The sequence below is a fragment of the Chaetodon auriga genome, chromosome 21, assembly GCF_051107435.1.
Source record: "Chaetodon auriga isolate fChaAug3 chromosome 21, fChaAug3.hap1, whole genome shotgun sequence".
NCBI classification, from domain to species: domain Eukaryota; kingdom Metazoa; phylum Chordata; class Actinopteri; order Chaetodontiformes; family Chaetodontidae; genus Chaetodon; species Chaetodon auriga.
In genome coordinates this window covers 19,262,269-19,278,290 of record NC_135094.1, presented here as the reverse complement: position 1 = coordinate 19,278,290, position 16,022 = coordinate 19,262,269, and the positions used below count along the sequence as shown (strand labels likewise).

Sequence of the window (16,022 nt, the reverse complement as noted above, 5' to 3'; positions counted from 1 at the left end):
TGGCTGCAGGCCTGTGTTTGATCCATACATGCAGAAGGCAGCACTGGTCACCGTGGCATACATACGGTACAGCGAGTTTATTCCAACATAATCCCACGCTAAATCAATTTTTCCATTAACATTTTTCAACAAATCAATTTGTCTGCAGACGTGCCTGAACAGCTCGTAGAACATGTAGTTCTGTGGTTCGTTGAAGCTAGGCTCATTCATGGATTTCTTCGTTTTCAGTGAATTTTAGATTTTCTGAGTGTGTTGGTAGCACAGTTAGTTAGCAAAAGACAGAATTAAGATATGATTTTTATTTAGCATCCTTGTCTAAATCGCTTTGGTTCAAAGACCTCAGGAAGCAGTGTGTTTTTGGTGTAGGTGTGGTCTTGCCTGGGAACAGCAGATAGATGCTGTTTGGTTTGGGAGTCTGGGCCTGCTCTTTAGAAACCATACTGGGCCACCACAGCCTTTTCTAAAGCAGCGTCAGCACATTTCCAAAGCCAGCAGCCTCATTCACAGACTACACCCTGAAAGAGATGGCTTTTGTGTGTGTGTGTGTGTGTGTGTGTGTGTGTGTGTGTGTGTTTGCATATGCGTGTGTGTGTACACACAGACCAAGCCAGAGGTGATGGCACGGTTATTACTATAAAGAAGCAGGCTAATGGCCGCAGTGTTTGGCTTTGGGAGGTTACAGCCTTAAGCCAAGCAGCAGCAGACAGCCTCACAGTGCTCTGTGTGTATCAACACACTCGGGGCTCAACGTGAACTTTTTGAAGCAATTGCTCTAAAATCCATCAACATATCAACACACACACTCTGATGAAAAAACATCTCTCCTCAGGGCCATGACGCCCACATCAACAAGTACAACAATAAGTTCTTTTTCTGTAGACAAACACTTGCAGTCAGTGCCTACAACACTTTATCACTTGGAAATATACAATCTTCTTTCTGTGAACATGACACACAGTATTTATTTATTTATTTATTTTTTATTCGTTTATGACTTTCAGCTTGTCCAGTGTGGCAAGGACATTTCTCTTCCAGCTGCCCTACAAAAACCTCCTGGACAAGCAGATCTGCTTTCATGACCCTGACTCTGATGAGATTTGAACACAATACATTTAATGGTGAGCAGCAGGTTGCAGCAGCTGTTCATAGGTTCAACGTGGCCTAGTTCTAGTCTAAGTGTTTACCATGCAAACTAGTTCTTATATGGAGCTTAATATAACTATAGAAATATTTTACCTGCAAGACATCCCCTAGTTCTACTGCCTTGAGCAATTTAATCATGCTCAGATATCTCTGAATTTGGAATCCCAGGATCAAACCCCGCTCTGCTGAGGTGCCCTTGAGCTTTTGTACACTGTAATGACTCCTCTCAGGACGCTCTTGTTTTTCATGCTGCTTCATGGCTAAAAAGTCCCCTGATTTGCCATGACCTCTGTGTTGTGGCCACTTAGAGCATAGGTTTTAATTAAGCACAATTTATGCTGTAGTCAATGACATGATGATTATGACCTTGTTAATTTTGCTTGATGACAGATGAAGGTATGACTGATATACGATGGAGGCTGACTGTAGGAAACCCTGCCTAATCTTCATCTTTGATGAACAACCTAATTACAAAGTATTAGCTTCGAGTACTTTCAGTGCATCAGCTCTAAAACTGTGTGGTCTGGTCATGTGGACGGTGGAGGCTGTTTGCAGTCTCATGGCTGGGTGCTGTGACGGGCTGCCAGGCAGCCCTGGATGCATTTAATGAAATAAAGACTTTCACTGGCTCTGGGCCAAACACTTCCACTGGCATCAACAGATTCCCCATGTGCACACCAGGACTGGCTCAAAGCCACAAACACATAGGCAGGATGACCCCTGAGATGTAATTCTGAAGGAAAAAACTGATCAACTGGTGACATTGCGTTCCCTCTCCCTCATGGTTTACTAGTTAAAGATCATCTAGTCAATGATGAGAACATGTTTTTGATAAAGCTGTGAGGACTGATGTCTCCTGTCAGTATTTCCAATTTCTACTGAACTTGGTCATGAAAAGGAGATGATGGCACAGTGCACAAATAAAGAAAAGGAAGTGAAGCTATGAAGTTATCACAGATGTATCTGAGAGTTCAGGTTCAGTTTCGTGCCTCCATATAAGCACAGCTGCCCTTCCAGCTGGAGTGAAACAACTGATCACCTAAGTGATCAAAAGAAAATGATTACTTCACCTGGTTCATGTGTGTTGCTCTTAAATATGAAGACACTCACCAGATATTGCCATTTCACATCATTACCGTCTTTGATTACAGCAGCAAATTCATTTTGCGTAGTTTTCAGGTGATTTAAGGTCTACCTCCCTGAAAAGAACTGTGTGGAAAACACACCATAATGGTCACACTTTGGATCTGAGATGAAAAAAAAATTAAATTAATGAAAATGTCAGCTAGCAGCAAATTTAGTCTTGAAAAAAATCACTGCAACCATAACTACGACTGCTAGTGAGATATCCCAGCCAGACAACAAGGGTGGGTGGTTATGTGCAATCACTAAAGAGCTCTGCCCACGACCATATGGACTAATAAGAGAGTGGCCATTTCTGTCACTAAGACCCTCGGTGGAAAAAGCTTTGGGTCTTAACCATATGGAATTCAATGACTGCTTCACCATTGTCCTAGTCACTAAAGGAGCTTGGCTGCTGGCCATCTGGGACTCCCACTGCAGAGATGGAATAGAGGGTATTACCTTAAACTCCCCCATCCTCAACCTCCCTCAACCCGTAAATGTGAAAAGTAGCCAGCTACCGTTTCAGTGCACTAACACACTCTTTGCATCCTTTTGCAAAATGAAAAAAATGTTCAAAGCATTTAGTGTGTTTCTCTTTTCTCCTGACAGTCAGACTGCAGGTGGAAAACATCTTCACTGATACAAGGAAGTGTCTTGTACAAGCTGAGGTTTGTCTGGAGCTGGAACGTGCCCCTTTGACACACTGAGTGGGCCACCTCATAAGCTGGAAAATCTGCGCTTCGGTCTACACGCAGGGAGTTTCCCCACAGAGCAGGAATGCTCGGAGGCCAACTGGGTGGAGAGACGTGAGCTGGGCGGCATCTATCCACATCTCAGTCCGGAAACTGCTCACCATGCACATCACACTTCACACTTTATAAACACACACGCTGCTAGAACGCTGTGCGACAGGCAGAATGTTCTGCATGCTTGTTTCATGATCTTGCTTCAGTTTTAGGTCCTGCGATACAGCTGTTTACTCCACCAGCAGTCAAACCATAGAGTGGAATAATGTGACAGAACCTTCCAAAGAAAGAGCGCAGATTCAATTTCAGCTGAATAAATAAATAAAGCTGAATTGAACCTATGAATACTAAACTCAGAAAATGAATATCCAATGTCCACATTCCAGCTGGCACTATAAGGCCAGGTAAAAACATGGCAGACAAAGTCCAATTTACAGCTGAGGCTTTAATCTGAAAAGGCCTCATGAATGGAATTCCAGCAGCGAGTTCAGAAGGCCCAACCGGTGAACTGGACAAGAGTCAGCCCGGGAATAAACACAAGTTGTACAGCTAAAGAACAGCAGCCCCTTCATCTGTTATCACACTGATTAACCACTAGAACAATGTGCCTGCTGAGAGCAGCAGTAAGCAACACGTTGACTGAAGGGGAGAAAGAAAAAACAGCTATGAGGTGGACTAGGTCCAGAACAGGTTTGGTTTGATTTGACTCCAATCTACTTTGTAAGCTCTGTGTTACTGCTCAGACGAGAAGAAGCTGCAGCTGTGGCAGCTGAAGCCAGTAGCTGAAGTTCAAGTTTGGTGATGGGATGTTTGTGGCCAAAATGCACCCTGGGAGGGGAAGTTAAGCTCTTCTTTGTCCACAGGCTGAGTTACCACTGACGGTTTCTTTTTTTTCTCGTTAATATTAATCATTTTTTTAGTTAATATTTTGCACGGGGTGATTCAAACAGGAGCTCTTCTGTGTACATGAATGACTGCATGTCCACGCCTCATGTAACCACAATCACATGATCAGCACTCAGCCACTCGTATGAACGATGATCGTGGTTTCAACTCTCTCCTCATGCTGCCTTCATTGCAAAATAAGCCCGCACTGTTATTCAAGAGTGACTTGATCCAAAATGAACAAGTCAATCCTCAAACAGCATTCAAAGAATCAAATTAGCTGGAAGAGAATTAACAGGATTATTTTAGCCTGATAACAGCATGTTAGCCTGGATTAGTCAAACCACAGGGCCCAGGAGAGTTTAATGCAGATCCAAGCTGTAGAAGTGCTCCGACAGTGAGTCGCGTAACATCGTCAATAAGAAAAAGTGAGCTTTAACTTGTTGAACCAGGAGCACTGAAAATCGCTCCTCCTACGTCACAACTGTGTTCTGTGAGTTGACCAAAGAAGAAGTCAGGTAAAGTTTTAAGCAAATCACATCATCATTTCAAACTTGCTGCCTCACACGGTGGGTTCACAATCATTCAAGTCTGCCTTATAATGTCAGTCAGGCGTCTGTATGAAGACAGAAACGGGTTTTGCCTGCTGTAATCATTCCTCCTGTTCATGCTGGCTATTAATACACCGCCAACGTAAATTTGAAGTAATGGGAGACAAAATCCAGTCTTCATTTTGTCTGATGCTCATATGAGGAGCAGTCTAAGTTAAACATTTCAAATTGCAGTCACATTATTGTTCAGTGCTAGACTCACACCAATATCAATACAGGAAATGAAGGTGAGATGCAAAATCTTGAATCTTGTGCATTCCTCATCACTAAACAACCCAAGAACATTGAATGAAAAAGGTTGAAATAGATGGAATGAAAGTATGAGACCACTGAACGAAATTCAGATGATAAATAAAATACGCAAATATGCACAAATGTAAAAGAGGGAGAGAGAAACAGAGAGGCCCTTCCTAGCTCCACATTTATGAGCGTGCTTCCATCAAGCAACATGATGAGCCAACATGCTCGATGCAGTGTAACACTTTGGCGAACATGAACGTGAACACATGAACTAATGTGAGCTGATCTGCTGAGCACAATGCTGCAGATCAGAGTAGTAGATGCAGATTAATTTAACCTTTCATGTTGCTCTGTGGCAACTAATCTCAGTCACAATGTCAGGTCATGCGATGCAAAACCACACACACACACACACACACACACACACACACACACACACACACACACACACAGAGCCTTTGTTGTTGTGGCCCTCGACAACTCAAGCATTTATTGCTAATATAGCTGTATAACAGGAGACTGTTTGGCTGAAGTAACTTATTCAGCCAAGTCCAAACTCAGCTCTTATCTCTGGGTCAACACACTCACCCACAATACTGTTAGCTTTGTCAGAACGCTGACAGAGAACCAGTTCACACTTGACAGTGTGACTGGAGTCGTTCTGTGGGTGATTAGTCATGGCAAAAGCATATTCTAATCAAAAAGGGATTGGCCTTGTGACTGTTAGAGGCTAGATCCCAGATCAGTTTGGCCAACAGGATGGAGAGCTTTTCCTCTAATCATTAACCTTTCAGAAATCCTGTGAAACACTAGCTGTTCAAAAGAGAAGGCTGCATAGCTGCCAGATCCCCGGTCCAACAATGGACTGGATTTGCCTCCCCAAGTGCCAAAGATAAATCGACTCATGTTTTTGATCTGATGACAATGCCTTCATTCACCTTCTAATGTAAACTGTTTTCAGCCATAACGATGCACCTTTAATAAAATCTCCAAATGGCCCATTATGAGCTAAAATCAGTGTTAAAAGTGCACCAATGCAAAGGTCAAATCAAAGCAATCCATCACGTCTGGCAGGCATACGCTGCTTTTAAGTAACAAGGCAGGATAAGAGGAGTAACTTGGTGAAAGTAACAGAGGGTTTAGATCATTTGCTTTTTAATTCAACATGGAACACATGACTCCGTCGTACTGTGGAAAAGAAATACAGTAAGAAAATAAACCCTAAACATCTCTGTTTGCTGCTCCAACCCAATGAAAGCTGTGAGGGAAGTTATGGATCCAGCAGCCAGAGCCAGTCTTCAAGTAACGTTACTTTAACCAACCAGAGACATTTCAGCTGCTCCTGACTACTACACCGAAAAATATTCATTTACCAGAGAGGGAGTCAGTATGGGAGGCACAGATGTTCTGCATTTTCTGGAACTGGAAGTACCGACACAGCAGTTAAAAGTCCAAATAAAGGTGACAGTTACAGTTTTATTAAGTTTAGTGCGACATTCTGGCGTAACCCCCGCGAGTAAGTGCTTTTCTGGTAATAACAGTTCTTACCTTCCGAGCTCTTTGCCGGGGATGATGGTGTAGTGGTCGGTGAAGGGCTCGCTGTTGACGGTGGTTTGGATGTGGGACAACAAGCCGCTGGCGCCGCGGGCCTGGCTCGGTTCGGCTGCCGGGCTGTGCTGGCGGCGGCTCCGGCTTCGCGAGTCCCCGGCGCGTGGACATTCGGGGATCATGGCGTCGTTATATTGGAGCGGTTGGCTAGCCAAAGTCCAGATGACAACTTCTACACACAGCAGCACACTGATATTAGACAACACGGCTGACTAAACGCTGAGAGACAACTTCAAAAAACATTCGCGCGACAGAAAAAAAATCAGTGTTTGGCAGCAGAAGAGTCAAAAGCATCCGGAAAGTTTGGTATTCTGTCAAATATCGCCGCTGACACGCTCATTTTGAAGGTGTTCTGTCTGTGCTGCGCCTCTCGTCTGTGAGCGTCCTGAACTTGCTCCTCACTGACAAACCACTCTGGAGCTATGCTTTCAGTAACCATGGCAGCTCGTGTTGATTGACAGAACGACTGGCCAATTAGATGGAGCGATGCCGGAGCGTGGTGCTTTCTGTGGACATCGGAGGAGGCATTGGTCCGGCTTCAAATTATAGAGCCCCAAAATGTCTAATATTAAATTAAGAAGTAAAATCACATGAATACATTTTAGAAAACTACAATGAACGAACAATTTGTTGAATAATTAAGGAATTATTTGTTCAATTCCTTTTTAAATTACGGATTCCCCCCCCCCAAAATAGTGGTGCTGTCAGCAATCACCACCCTGTAAATGTTTATCCCACGCATGTCATCTGTCTCCTGTACTGCCACTAAATTTAAACAGTGAGCTCCCGTTAGTGAGAGCAACAGTGATGCCAAAATGTTCCAAAATCAACTAACTAGCTGTAAATAAACACAGCAACAAACCAAACACAGTCACTAACCTCTCCTCTCACTGAGCTTAACAAGGCTGCACATGCCAGACAATGTTGGCTGGTGGAGATTGCAAAGACTTTTTCCACACCTGTTTCACATAGAATGCAGCCACTGTGTGTTTACTTAGGCTGTTTATTACTGTTAGGGACAATGGGACAACAGTTTTGGTGCAAGAGAGCCATTACTATATCTAGCACTTAGCTGGACGATTCAACTTTTAAGTGGGAAAACAATCAATTACAATACAGCAATTATGATAGAATACCATGTAGCAATTATAATACACAGGCAACTAGATGTGAGGGCCACTACCGAGGGATTGGGCCAGATTGAGAGCACCGCCCCTTGTAGGTAAGGCTGAGAGCTTCCTGCTTTTATAAATACAGGTGCAGCTAATTAGTCCCTCTCTCTGTCTGTCTGGAATGTGGCAGTTTCCCTGGTGTGCAGGTATGGGGGATTTGGGGAGAGAGGGATGCATTTGTTATATTATATGTAGTCTCATGTATTAACTAACCCTTTTAGGAGAAGAGGGTTAGCATCCGTCCCATTTGTGCTACAGAGAGCCAGTCAATCTTGTCCGGTGATGACTGCGTGCAGGGTCCTAAATTGACCGAGGTAAACTGAATTGGTAAGGTAGGAGAGTAAATCCCCTCTGAGGTATTTATATCAGTTTGTTTTTCTGACTTATCGTTTCCCCTTCCCAGAATAGTGCCAGACTGCTGTTTTGCTTACCAGAATCATCCGTACTGTGCTGCTTTACCTGCTAGAGTCATCTTTACCGAATGGTGTTGCCTGTGTGTCGGGCCTACCACTTGGGCTATCATTGTTGGACAGCCTGATTGCGTTTGTGTGTATTTAAGCTTTTACCCGAACCAACTGAAAGCCAATGATTGTATCTTGTTGCCTTTGTCTTCCTTTTCTGTAGGCACTGGGAAACCCTGTGGGGAGAACTCGTAGTGTTAACACCCCTCATTGCATGTGGTGTGGTAAGCTGAGCAGGTGAAGGTTATTTTACTCCCCATTTTAGAGTTATGATTATAGTGTCTGCTGTGTTTTGCAGTGATAGTGCACACGTGGGTGTTTGGTCGGGGCTGTTGGTAGAATCTCCCCACAGTAATTACCCTGCCTACTTTCCCCTTGTTCCCATACCTGTCTCGGTAGTTGGCTGTTCCATTCCATACCCAGTTGTCCGGCTAGTAGCTGTTTTTAAGTGTCTTAGAATTATTTTGGATAGTGTTGTAAAATAAAGTTGTCTTTTTTTTACTTGACTAACTGTCCTTTCTTTTTCGCCCAGGGAATCTACAGCCTTTATGTTTTATCCCAATCTTCTAATTAATAAATCTGGTTTGAACTGAATGCACGTCTCCGGGCTCCGTGAATCTTTGCATTGTGTCAAAGCTCAGGTAGTTGAGGTTGCTACTGATCACCGTGGTTACGAAGCAAGTCTCTATCTCTCCTTCCTCACCTTGAATTGGGTCACATATATATATATATATATATATGAATGAATTTAAAAGACCATCTCAGAGAATCCTACAGTCTGCACTCCTGGAGTTGTTAAGTTGCATATGAAAGCATAAAAACTGTCTAATTTTCTACTTTAATAACTTACCAATAAATGTGCAAAGATGCCTTCATTGTGTGCTGTTTGTGCAGCTCCAGTCATATTCTGTGATTGAGTTCTTTTCAAAAAAATGCAGACATGGGCAGTAGAAAGCTGCAAACTGCTCAGGATGCACAGCATTGGAATTTGTAGTAAGACACAATTCTCTGTAACTTTATATTGTTTATTATGCAAACATAATTAGCATTACATTTTTGATAATTAAGATACAAACATAAAAAAAGACAAAAAAAAAAAGAAACAGTGCAGACAGAATTCTTTAAGTTATCAGTGGTTTTGTACTGTTATGCATAAAATATGTCCCTTAGTAGCATAGGGGCTGTCAGTTTACTCAGTGATAGAAAGGGTCCCTTAAGAAAAAAGATTAACCACTGCTTTAAGGGGACTTCATCCACATGCACATGCAATCGTTAATGCGTGCACCATCTAGGCGTTTTGATCGGTGCAGTACAATGGTGGAAATCATACCATAGCTCTAAGGGTGAAAAACGTTCAAGTCATTAGATGCTTTCAGTGGATTTTACCAGATTCCCCTGTGTGGGGATAGCTGCAAATTAAACACTCCCTTTGGGAGGAATTCCTTCTGCAACTCCCGTTTGGGCTAAGTGCAGCAGAAATCTTCCATCAGAAAATAGCAGAAAGCTTACAGGGGCTGGAAGGAACAGTTCACGGAGAAAGTGACAGACGTCTGGAACACATCCTGAAATCGATCGAGGAAATTGGGCTCAAATTGAACAGAACTAAATGTAAGTTGAAAATCTAAGTGAGGCCTGACCAGACAATATGGTTGAGATAGAAAATTTACTACAACTTCAAAATGCATCAGAGCTCAGTCAGCTTCTTGGAATGGTCAGCTACATGGCAAAATCATCTCAGAGCTCTCTGCTGCAAAATAACCACTTTACAAACTGCTGAAGATGACGATGAATCGGCTGTGGAGACCTGACCAGCAGAAATCTGCCTTAGCTTCTGCACCTGTACTGTCTGATTATGATGCTTTCAGCTTATGAAAGGAAAGTGCTTGAGACAGTCACACACTTTTTCAAGGTGAGAGGAGAGTTGACAGAGGTAGACGGTAGCTGCATCGTGATTCCCACCTCTATGAGAACACAGATAGTAGAAAGAACTCATGATAGTGAAGTGCATAGAGAGAGCCAACCAGTCTGTGTGGTGGCCAAGAAATTCACAGGATGTAGAAATAAAAGTCATTCAGTGTAAGTTCTGTGGAGAGAACAGAAGCACACAGAGGAAAGGAGCACTAATGCCAACTGTATTACCTTCCAGACGACGGCAAAAAGACGGAAAATTCAGGCAATCTTGTGCAGTCGCCAAAGCAGAGACAAGCATTGAACTCTGTTATTTGAGATACTGGTTTGGAGATTGTAGTTCAACCACTTTGCAAATGTAGGGGAAGGTCCACAGAAAAATATCAGAATAACAACTACTGAGGATCTCTAAAGCAATCATGACTGATCCCACTGACCTTAAGTAATGAGTGAAGAGTTAGAGCTTTCCAGAATGTGTGTGTGTGTTCACTGCAGATGTCCAGCAGCTGCTAGTGATTAAAGAGGAGGTTCCCCATGATTTGAGCCCAGTCTGGACCAGGAGGATCCAGAGCGCCCACACATGAAAGAGAAACAGAAGAAACTCTGCACCAATCAGGAGGGAGAGCAGCTTCTAGGCCTGGAGGAGGCTGACAGCACTAAGTTCCCATCCATTCCTGTCCCGATGAAGAGCAGAAGATAATGAGGAGGACTGTGGAAGATCAGAACCTGAAAGAAACTTAGAGTCACACAGTTTCACCTGTCGATCAAACTCCAGAGACACTGAGAGCAGCAACAGTAACAGAACGCAACAAGTTGCCGGTTGAGCTCAACTAGCAGTGACCGCTCGTAACTGCACCGTTCCATGCAGTGAGAATGTACTGTTAAATCACTGGCCACTTTATTAGGAACACCTGAGCAATGTTTTACTTTGACAAAGGTGAGAGTTTGTCAGTTTTTGTTGACACTTGTCACAAAGGTAATAATTCTACTTCATGTTTATCATTGAGGTGGTGTTCTACTGGAGAGCATTACACTGAACTGTGTTTCTAATATTCTGGTCCAATTCTGTTAAATTCTGCTTTTGATGCAAAATGACAACAAAGAGGCATGAACCAACCATAAGGAGACCACAAACAGATATAAAACCACGGCAAAGAGGGATAAAGTCAACAGAAAGAAGCACAAAATGACCACAGAGGCAGAAAACAACCACAAATAAATAGAAAATGACCACAGAGAGTTGCAAAATGACGACTACCAGGCACAAAATGAACAAGAAGAGTCAGTGAACAACTGCAATACAATGCAAAATGAGCACAGGGAAGGGAAGCAAAAATAGATGACCACAAAGAGATGCAAAGGATCACAAAGAGATAGAAAAACCATGACAAAGAAGCAGAAAGTAACCACAAAGAAGACACAAAAAGATGGAAAAGTACAAAAAAAGACACAAAATGATGACAAAGACATGCAAAAAAGAGATGCTAAATGTTACGTGACCACGAAGACTCAAAAATGAGTACAAGGAGACACATGAACAAAAGATGAGCAAAAAAAGAGGAGTAAAACAACCACAAATAGACTCAACACCAGACCCAAAAACCATAAAGAGAGAAAAAATCCAGAGGGAAAGTTTGCCATGGGCTGTGTGGGCGGTGACGGATCTTCAGGTGTGTTTCTGTGGGCAGCTCTGCCCATCATTTCTGTCGAAGTGACTCCTGAGATCTGGGGACACACGCCTCAGTCTGTTGAGGTCAAGAATGAACCCTGAACTTTTGAATCGTCATATCTTTTCCAGTTTCAGTCTGTAAAAACAGCCACACAACAGCAGCGAAGTAACAAAGTGGCCTTTTTATTGAGATTCATAAACAGTATTGTGTGGTGGAGCGATAGCACAGCCTGAGTATTTAGCAACCCGTTCTCAGACAAATCAGAACTGTACCTTTCAACATTATGTACACGTGTATAATCTACACACACAACACCAGAAACAAAAGCAAAAAATAAGCATGCTTCAGTGTCCCAGCAGAGCTGCCATCCAGTCACCCTTTGTTAAACTCCCTTTTAAAAATGAAAATAAATAGAGAAATAAATAGCTTGAAAAGACACAAATAACAAACTGCTGCTACAATTTGCCACCATCTTACCGCTCTGTAGACACCCTGTGATTCTATACTATTTCCAAAATATTCTTTAAATATTTCTATAATAGCTGCTATCAATGCTCTTACATATCAGTGTTATGGGAGGGTTCTTAATCATTCTTTTCTCCAGAATAAATATCAGTGTTTAAGATCTACCATGTATGAAGTATATGAGACATATCAGGCCAATAAAAACAAGACTTCTGCACGCTGTTTTTACAGTTTCAACAAATTACATACAAAAATCTCATTTGTTGTCTTAAACGGCCCAAAGCAGAGATTACTTGCTGAGTACATACAGCTCTGAAATTTATGACATAGAGAGACATCTGTGACATGAAACCAAAATTCCTGAAAACACCGACATAACCGCAATAATTAAAACCGAGTAGCACTGAGCGACATATAATCAGCCAGCTTAATAGATAATAGAAAAGATATACATACATATCAAAACGCAAAGGCTTCAAAAGTGAAGGCAACCTCTTCGACTGATGCTTCTTATCACAACATCAAAAAACTGCAAACAAACAAAACATTCAAGGAAAGCTTCAGGACTTCCCTTTCCTTAGAAATACAAGAGAGTATAAATAACAGTACAAAAAATTGTAGAAAAAAAAGACAGGGAAGATGCAACTTAATCACAGCCTTGTCCTCTTGGTTGCAGAGATGAGTGGGTAAGGCCTCGCCACCGCCAACGATGAGTGCAGTACTGCTGATCGGACCGTCCGTACAGAGAGTTTACCAGGAGAGAATGAGATTCTGATTGGAATGGACTTCATTCTTCAATCTGTTAACAGGTAAATGATGTGGTCCTGTTGCTTTTGTAGTGCCCCATTACCCCCTTTGTGATCATTTCTGTAGCTAGCAGGTGAATAAAGCACCGTTTAGGTGATATCACACGTCAGTTGAGATGTTTATCTCAGTTGTTTTTCCAATGAAAATGACAAAAAAAAGTGACCCCGCGCATTCAGTAATGGCTTAGATCATGTCATGAAATGGTTAATGATGGTCAAAAGCTCAGCTGTGGTTAGATTCTCAGTCAACAAACGTGTGTGTGTGTGTGTGTGTATGTGTGTGTTGCATCTATCTGTGTGGCTGTGGCTCAGGAGGTAGAGTGGTCGTCCACCGATCAGGAGGTCGGTGGTTTGATCTCTGGCCTCAGCAGTCCACATGCCGAAGTATCCTTGGGCAAGATACTGAACCCCAAACCTGCCCCCGATGCTGCGCCATCAGTGTGAATTCATATGTATGTTGCTTTAGATAAAAGCATTGTGTAATTGTAATCTACATGTTCCTCACATCCGCTTCGTTCTACTGAGGGTCAGGGGGGGCTGGAGCCTGCCTCGGGTCAATGACAGGGATGGACAATGCGTAGGTTGCAAATCTCTCTCTGGACTAACAGACAACCTCTTGTAAACCTCTGTAATCGAGGCCCCATTTACACTTGGCATTTCATCACATCTTAATCCCACTGCTTCACAAGACTGTCCATACTGGACGATTCTGTGAAAGCCCAGATAACGCTCAGTGTCTACAATTTCAAATATTCTTGCTTTGTACAACATCATGACATGGAAAATATCCCTTAAGGTTGGAGATAGATTGTCGTCATGATAAATAGGGTTATGGTTAGGGTTAAGGTGTGGTTAGGGCTAGATAACTGAAGCACTTGGTTCATGTCAGGGATAGATTGGGGTTTAGCGTAAATACAGAGAATACAGAGGTCTCTGCATGAAATGTTGATGCATCCTTCCACCACCCTGACTTCCAAACCCTTACTCTGCGGCTCATTACATAAATGGCACTGAATGTTGCTACTGCATGGAAATTGTGAGGTGCTGGATCATCTCAAATGGACAGAAGTCTGAGGGATACTGGGCTGCAATCTGCATCACTGGATGAACTCCAGATGGGATTTAAAGCATTTTCATTTATACTGAGCTGCATGCAGCAACCGTCTTGTTTGATTCCTCGATTAAAATGAACAACAATTTAGCACTGCACTCCAATAATTGTTGGACTCATGGTGGACATTTTACAAAAGTATCTAAAGCAGTGCAGCCAGATCAGAGATAGTCTGTTTTTATTCTACACATTCTTTTTACTTACTTTACGTCAAAACCACCTGCCTACGGTACCCACAATGCAACTCGTCAGTTCAGTCAGGGACGCGGGTGTTTTATGCTCGTAGTGACTGATGCGGCCAGAGCCTCTAGCCAGACGTCTGCTAAGCTCACACCCACAGGTTTTTTCCATTTTCAAACTTCACACCCAACCAACTCTGACTCAAGTGACATCACTTGAGGACATTTATCAGACTTCACACAGCTCCCTCTGGAGACACTAGAGGCTTTCTATAACTTTTATCACATATGCAGTAATACTCCCTACACCTGGAAACAGTCTTAGTGTAAAATTAGTGAAGTTCATCTTTATCCATAAAGGTCATTCAGCAGATGCAATGACAAACCACATGGTTACATGTTTAGACTAGTAAAGATAATGTCTGCGGGTGGGCTGAATATTTTTCCTGAAAAAGAAACGTTTTCTGTCCCAGGAGCAGAAGCACACTATACCAGGAACTGCACTTTTTAAAGTATAACTTCAGCTAAAGTCAAAACGCATTGGTCATTTTTCAAGCAACCCCTGATGCAACAAGTACAAATATGCATAAACCTATAGGTTCCCAACCTGGAGTATATTATTTTGTGTTAATGCCAAACAACCCCATTCATGTTAATCAACATTACAACGAACAGAATTAAAGTTTGCATGCAGCTTGAATTTGGCTGTAAGATGAACTGTTCATTGCTTGTGATCTGTCTGCAGAGAACAGCTTCATGGAAAAGATTTTTGCCAATTCTTCATTATATAAACAAAGTCATTCTATTAAGATGAGACAGATTCCATCTCTGCTCGAGATTCTGGTGAGTGATAACCAAGCAACATGAAGACATACAGTAGTACTAAAATCACTGGATCACTCAAAGTGAAAAAGCAAAGCTCCCACTCCCTTGGTGTGAGATTTCCACACTTTTTAGGACTTTTTAGGAGATGATGGCCAGATGGTGCTGTTCACCATACAGTCAAACGTGTTTACTAAGTACAATAAGCTTTCAGTGTGTTCAGTGCACACACACGCACACACGCACGCGCGCGCGCGCACACACACACGCACACACACACACACACACACACACACACACAGCTGTTGCATATGTTTTAAGAAACTATAGACTGACTTATTTTCAAAGCATTTTTCCCTTTTGTATTTCTTGGGAACCAGGAAATGATTTGGATTAAAACTGTAGTATGCAACTATGAGAGATGAAAACTTTGTTACCTTTTCAACAATTGGCAAAATTGTTGGATTTCAAGTCAGCTTTAATGCTTCTTGCATTTATACTTGCCTTCTTATACTTTCTGATCTCTGATATCTAACTGCCCAAAATGCATAAGGTGGCTAAGTGTAAATGGGGTCACAGAGTCTCCAATGAACCTGATTTTTCTTTTGGTGTGAGAGAAACGCTAGGAGAACATGCAAAGTGTTTTCAAAAAGAACCAAAGCAAACATCTAAACTCAGGACTTTCCTTGTGTCAGGCTCAAGTACTCACCGCTTAGTGCCATGATCCCACTGGCCACACATGAGGCTGTAAGCAACTGAGGCACAGTTTCATCACCGGACTACAGATGTTGACAAGGGGCTGGGAATTCTGAGGGTACACTGCAGTCGATCACTGTCAGAAAGAACATGGTAGACTGTGGAATAGATTTGAGTAAAGGTCTTAACTATTGCATATATTACACTGGTTTGTCCAAGGGCCCCAGTACACGTAATGAGTTTATACCAGAAAGGCCAGATCAGTTCAATCCAATGATCCTTGGAGACCTACATGCTGCGTTGCACCAGTCACATTGTTTGAGATGGTAAAGGTTCACGTGTTGGAGCACCTGCTCCGTGCAAAGAGCAACACC

General features: G+C 42.5%; 1 protein-coding gene across 1 annotated transcript in view; it reads right to left on the bottom strand.

The window, feature by feature from the left end:
* The window catches only part of stk17a (serine/threonine kinase 17a), a 37,381-nt gene extending 30,646 nt beyond the window's left edge, over nucleotides 1-6,735 (bottom strand). The window contains exon 1 of the mRNA XM_076721479.1: nucleotides 6,299-6,735. Within this exon, the coding sequence (XP_076577594.1) occupies nucleotides 6,299-6,480 (182 nt within the window). The 5' untranslated portion in view covers nucleotides 6,481-6,735. The remainder of the gene's footprint in view (nucleotides 1-6,298) is intronic.
* Nucleotides 6,736-16,022: the final 9,287 nt, after the last annotated feature.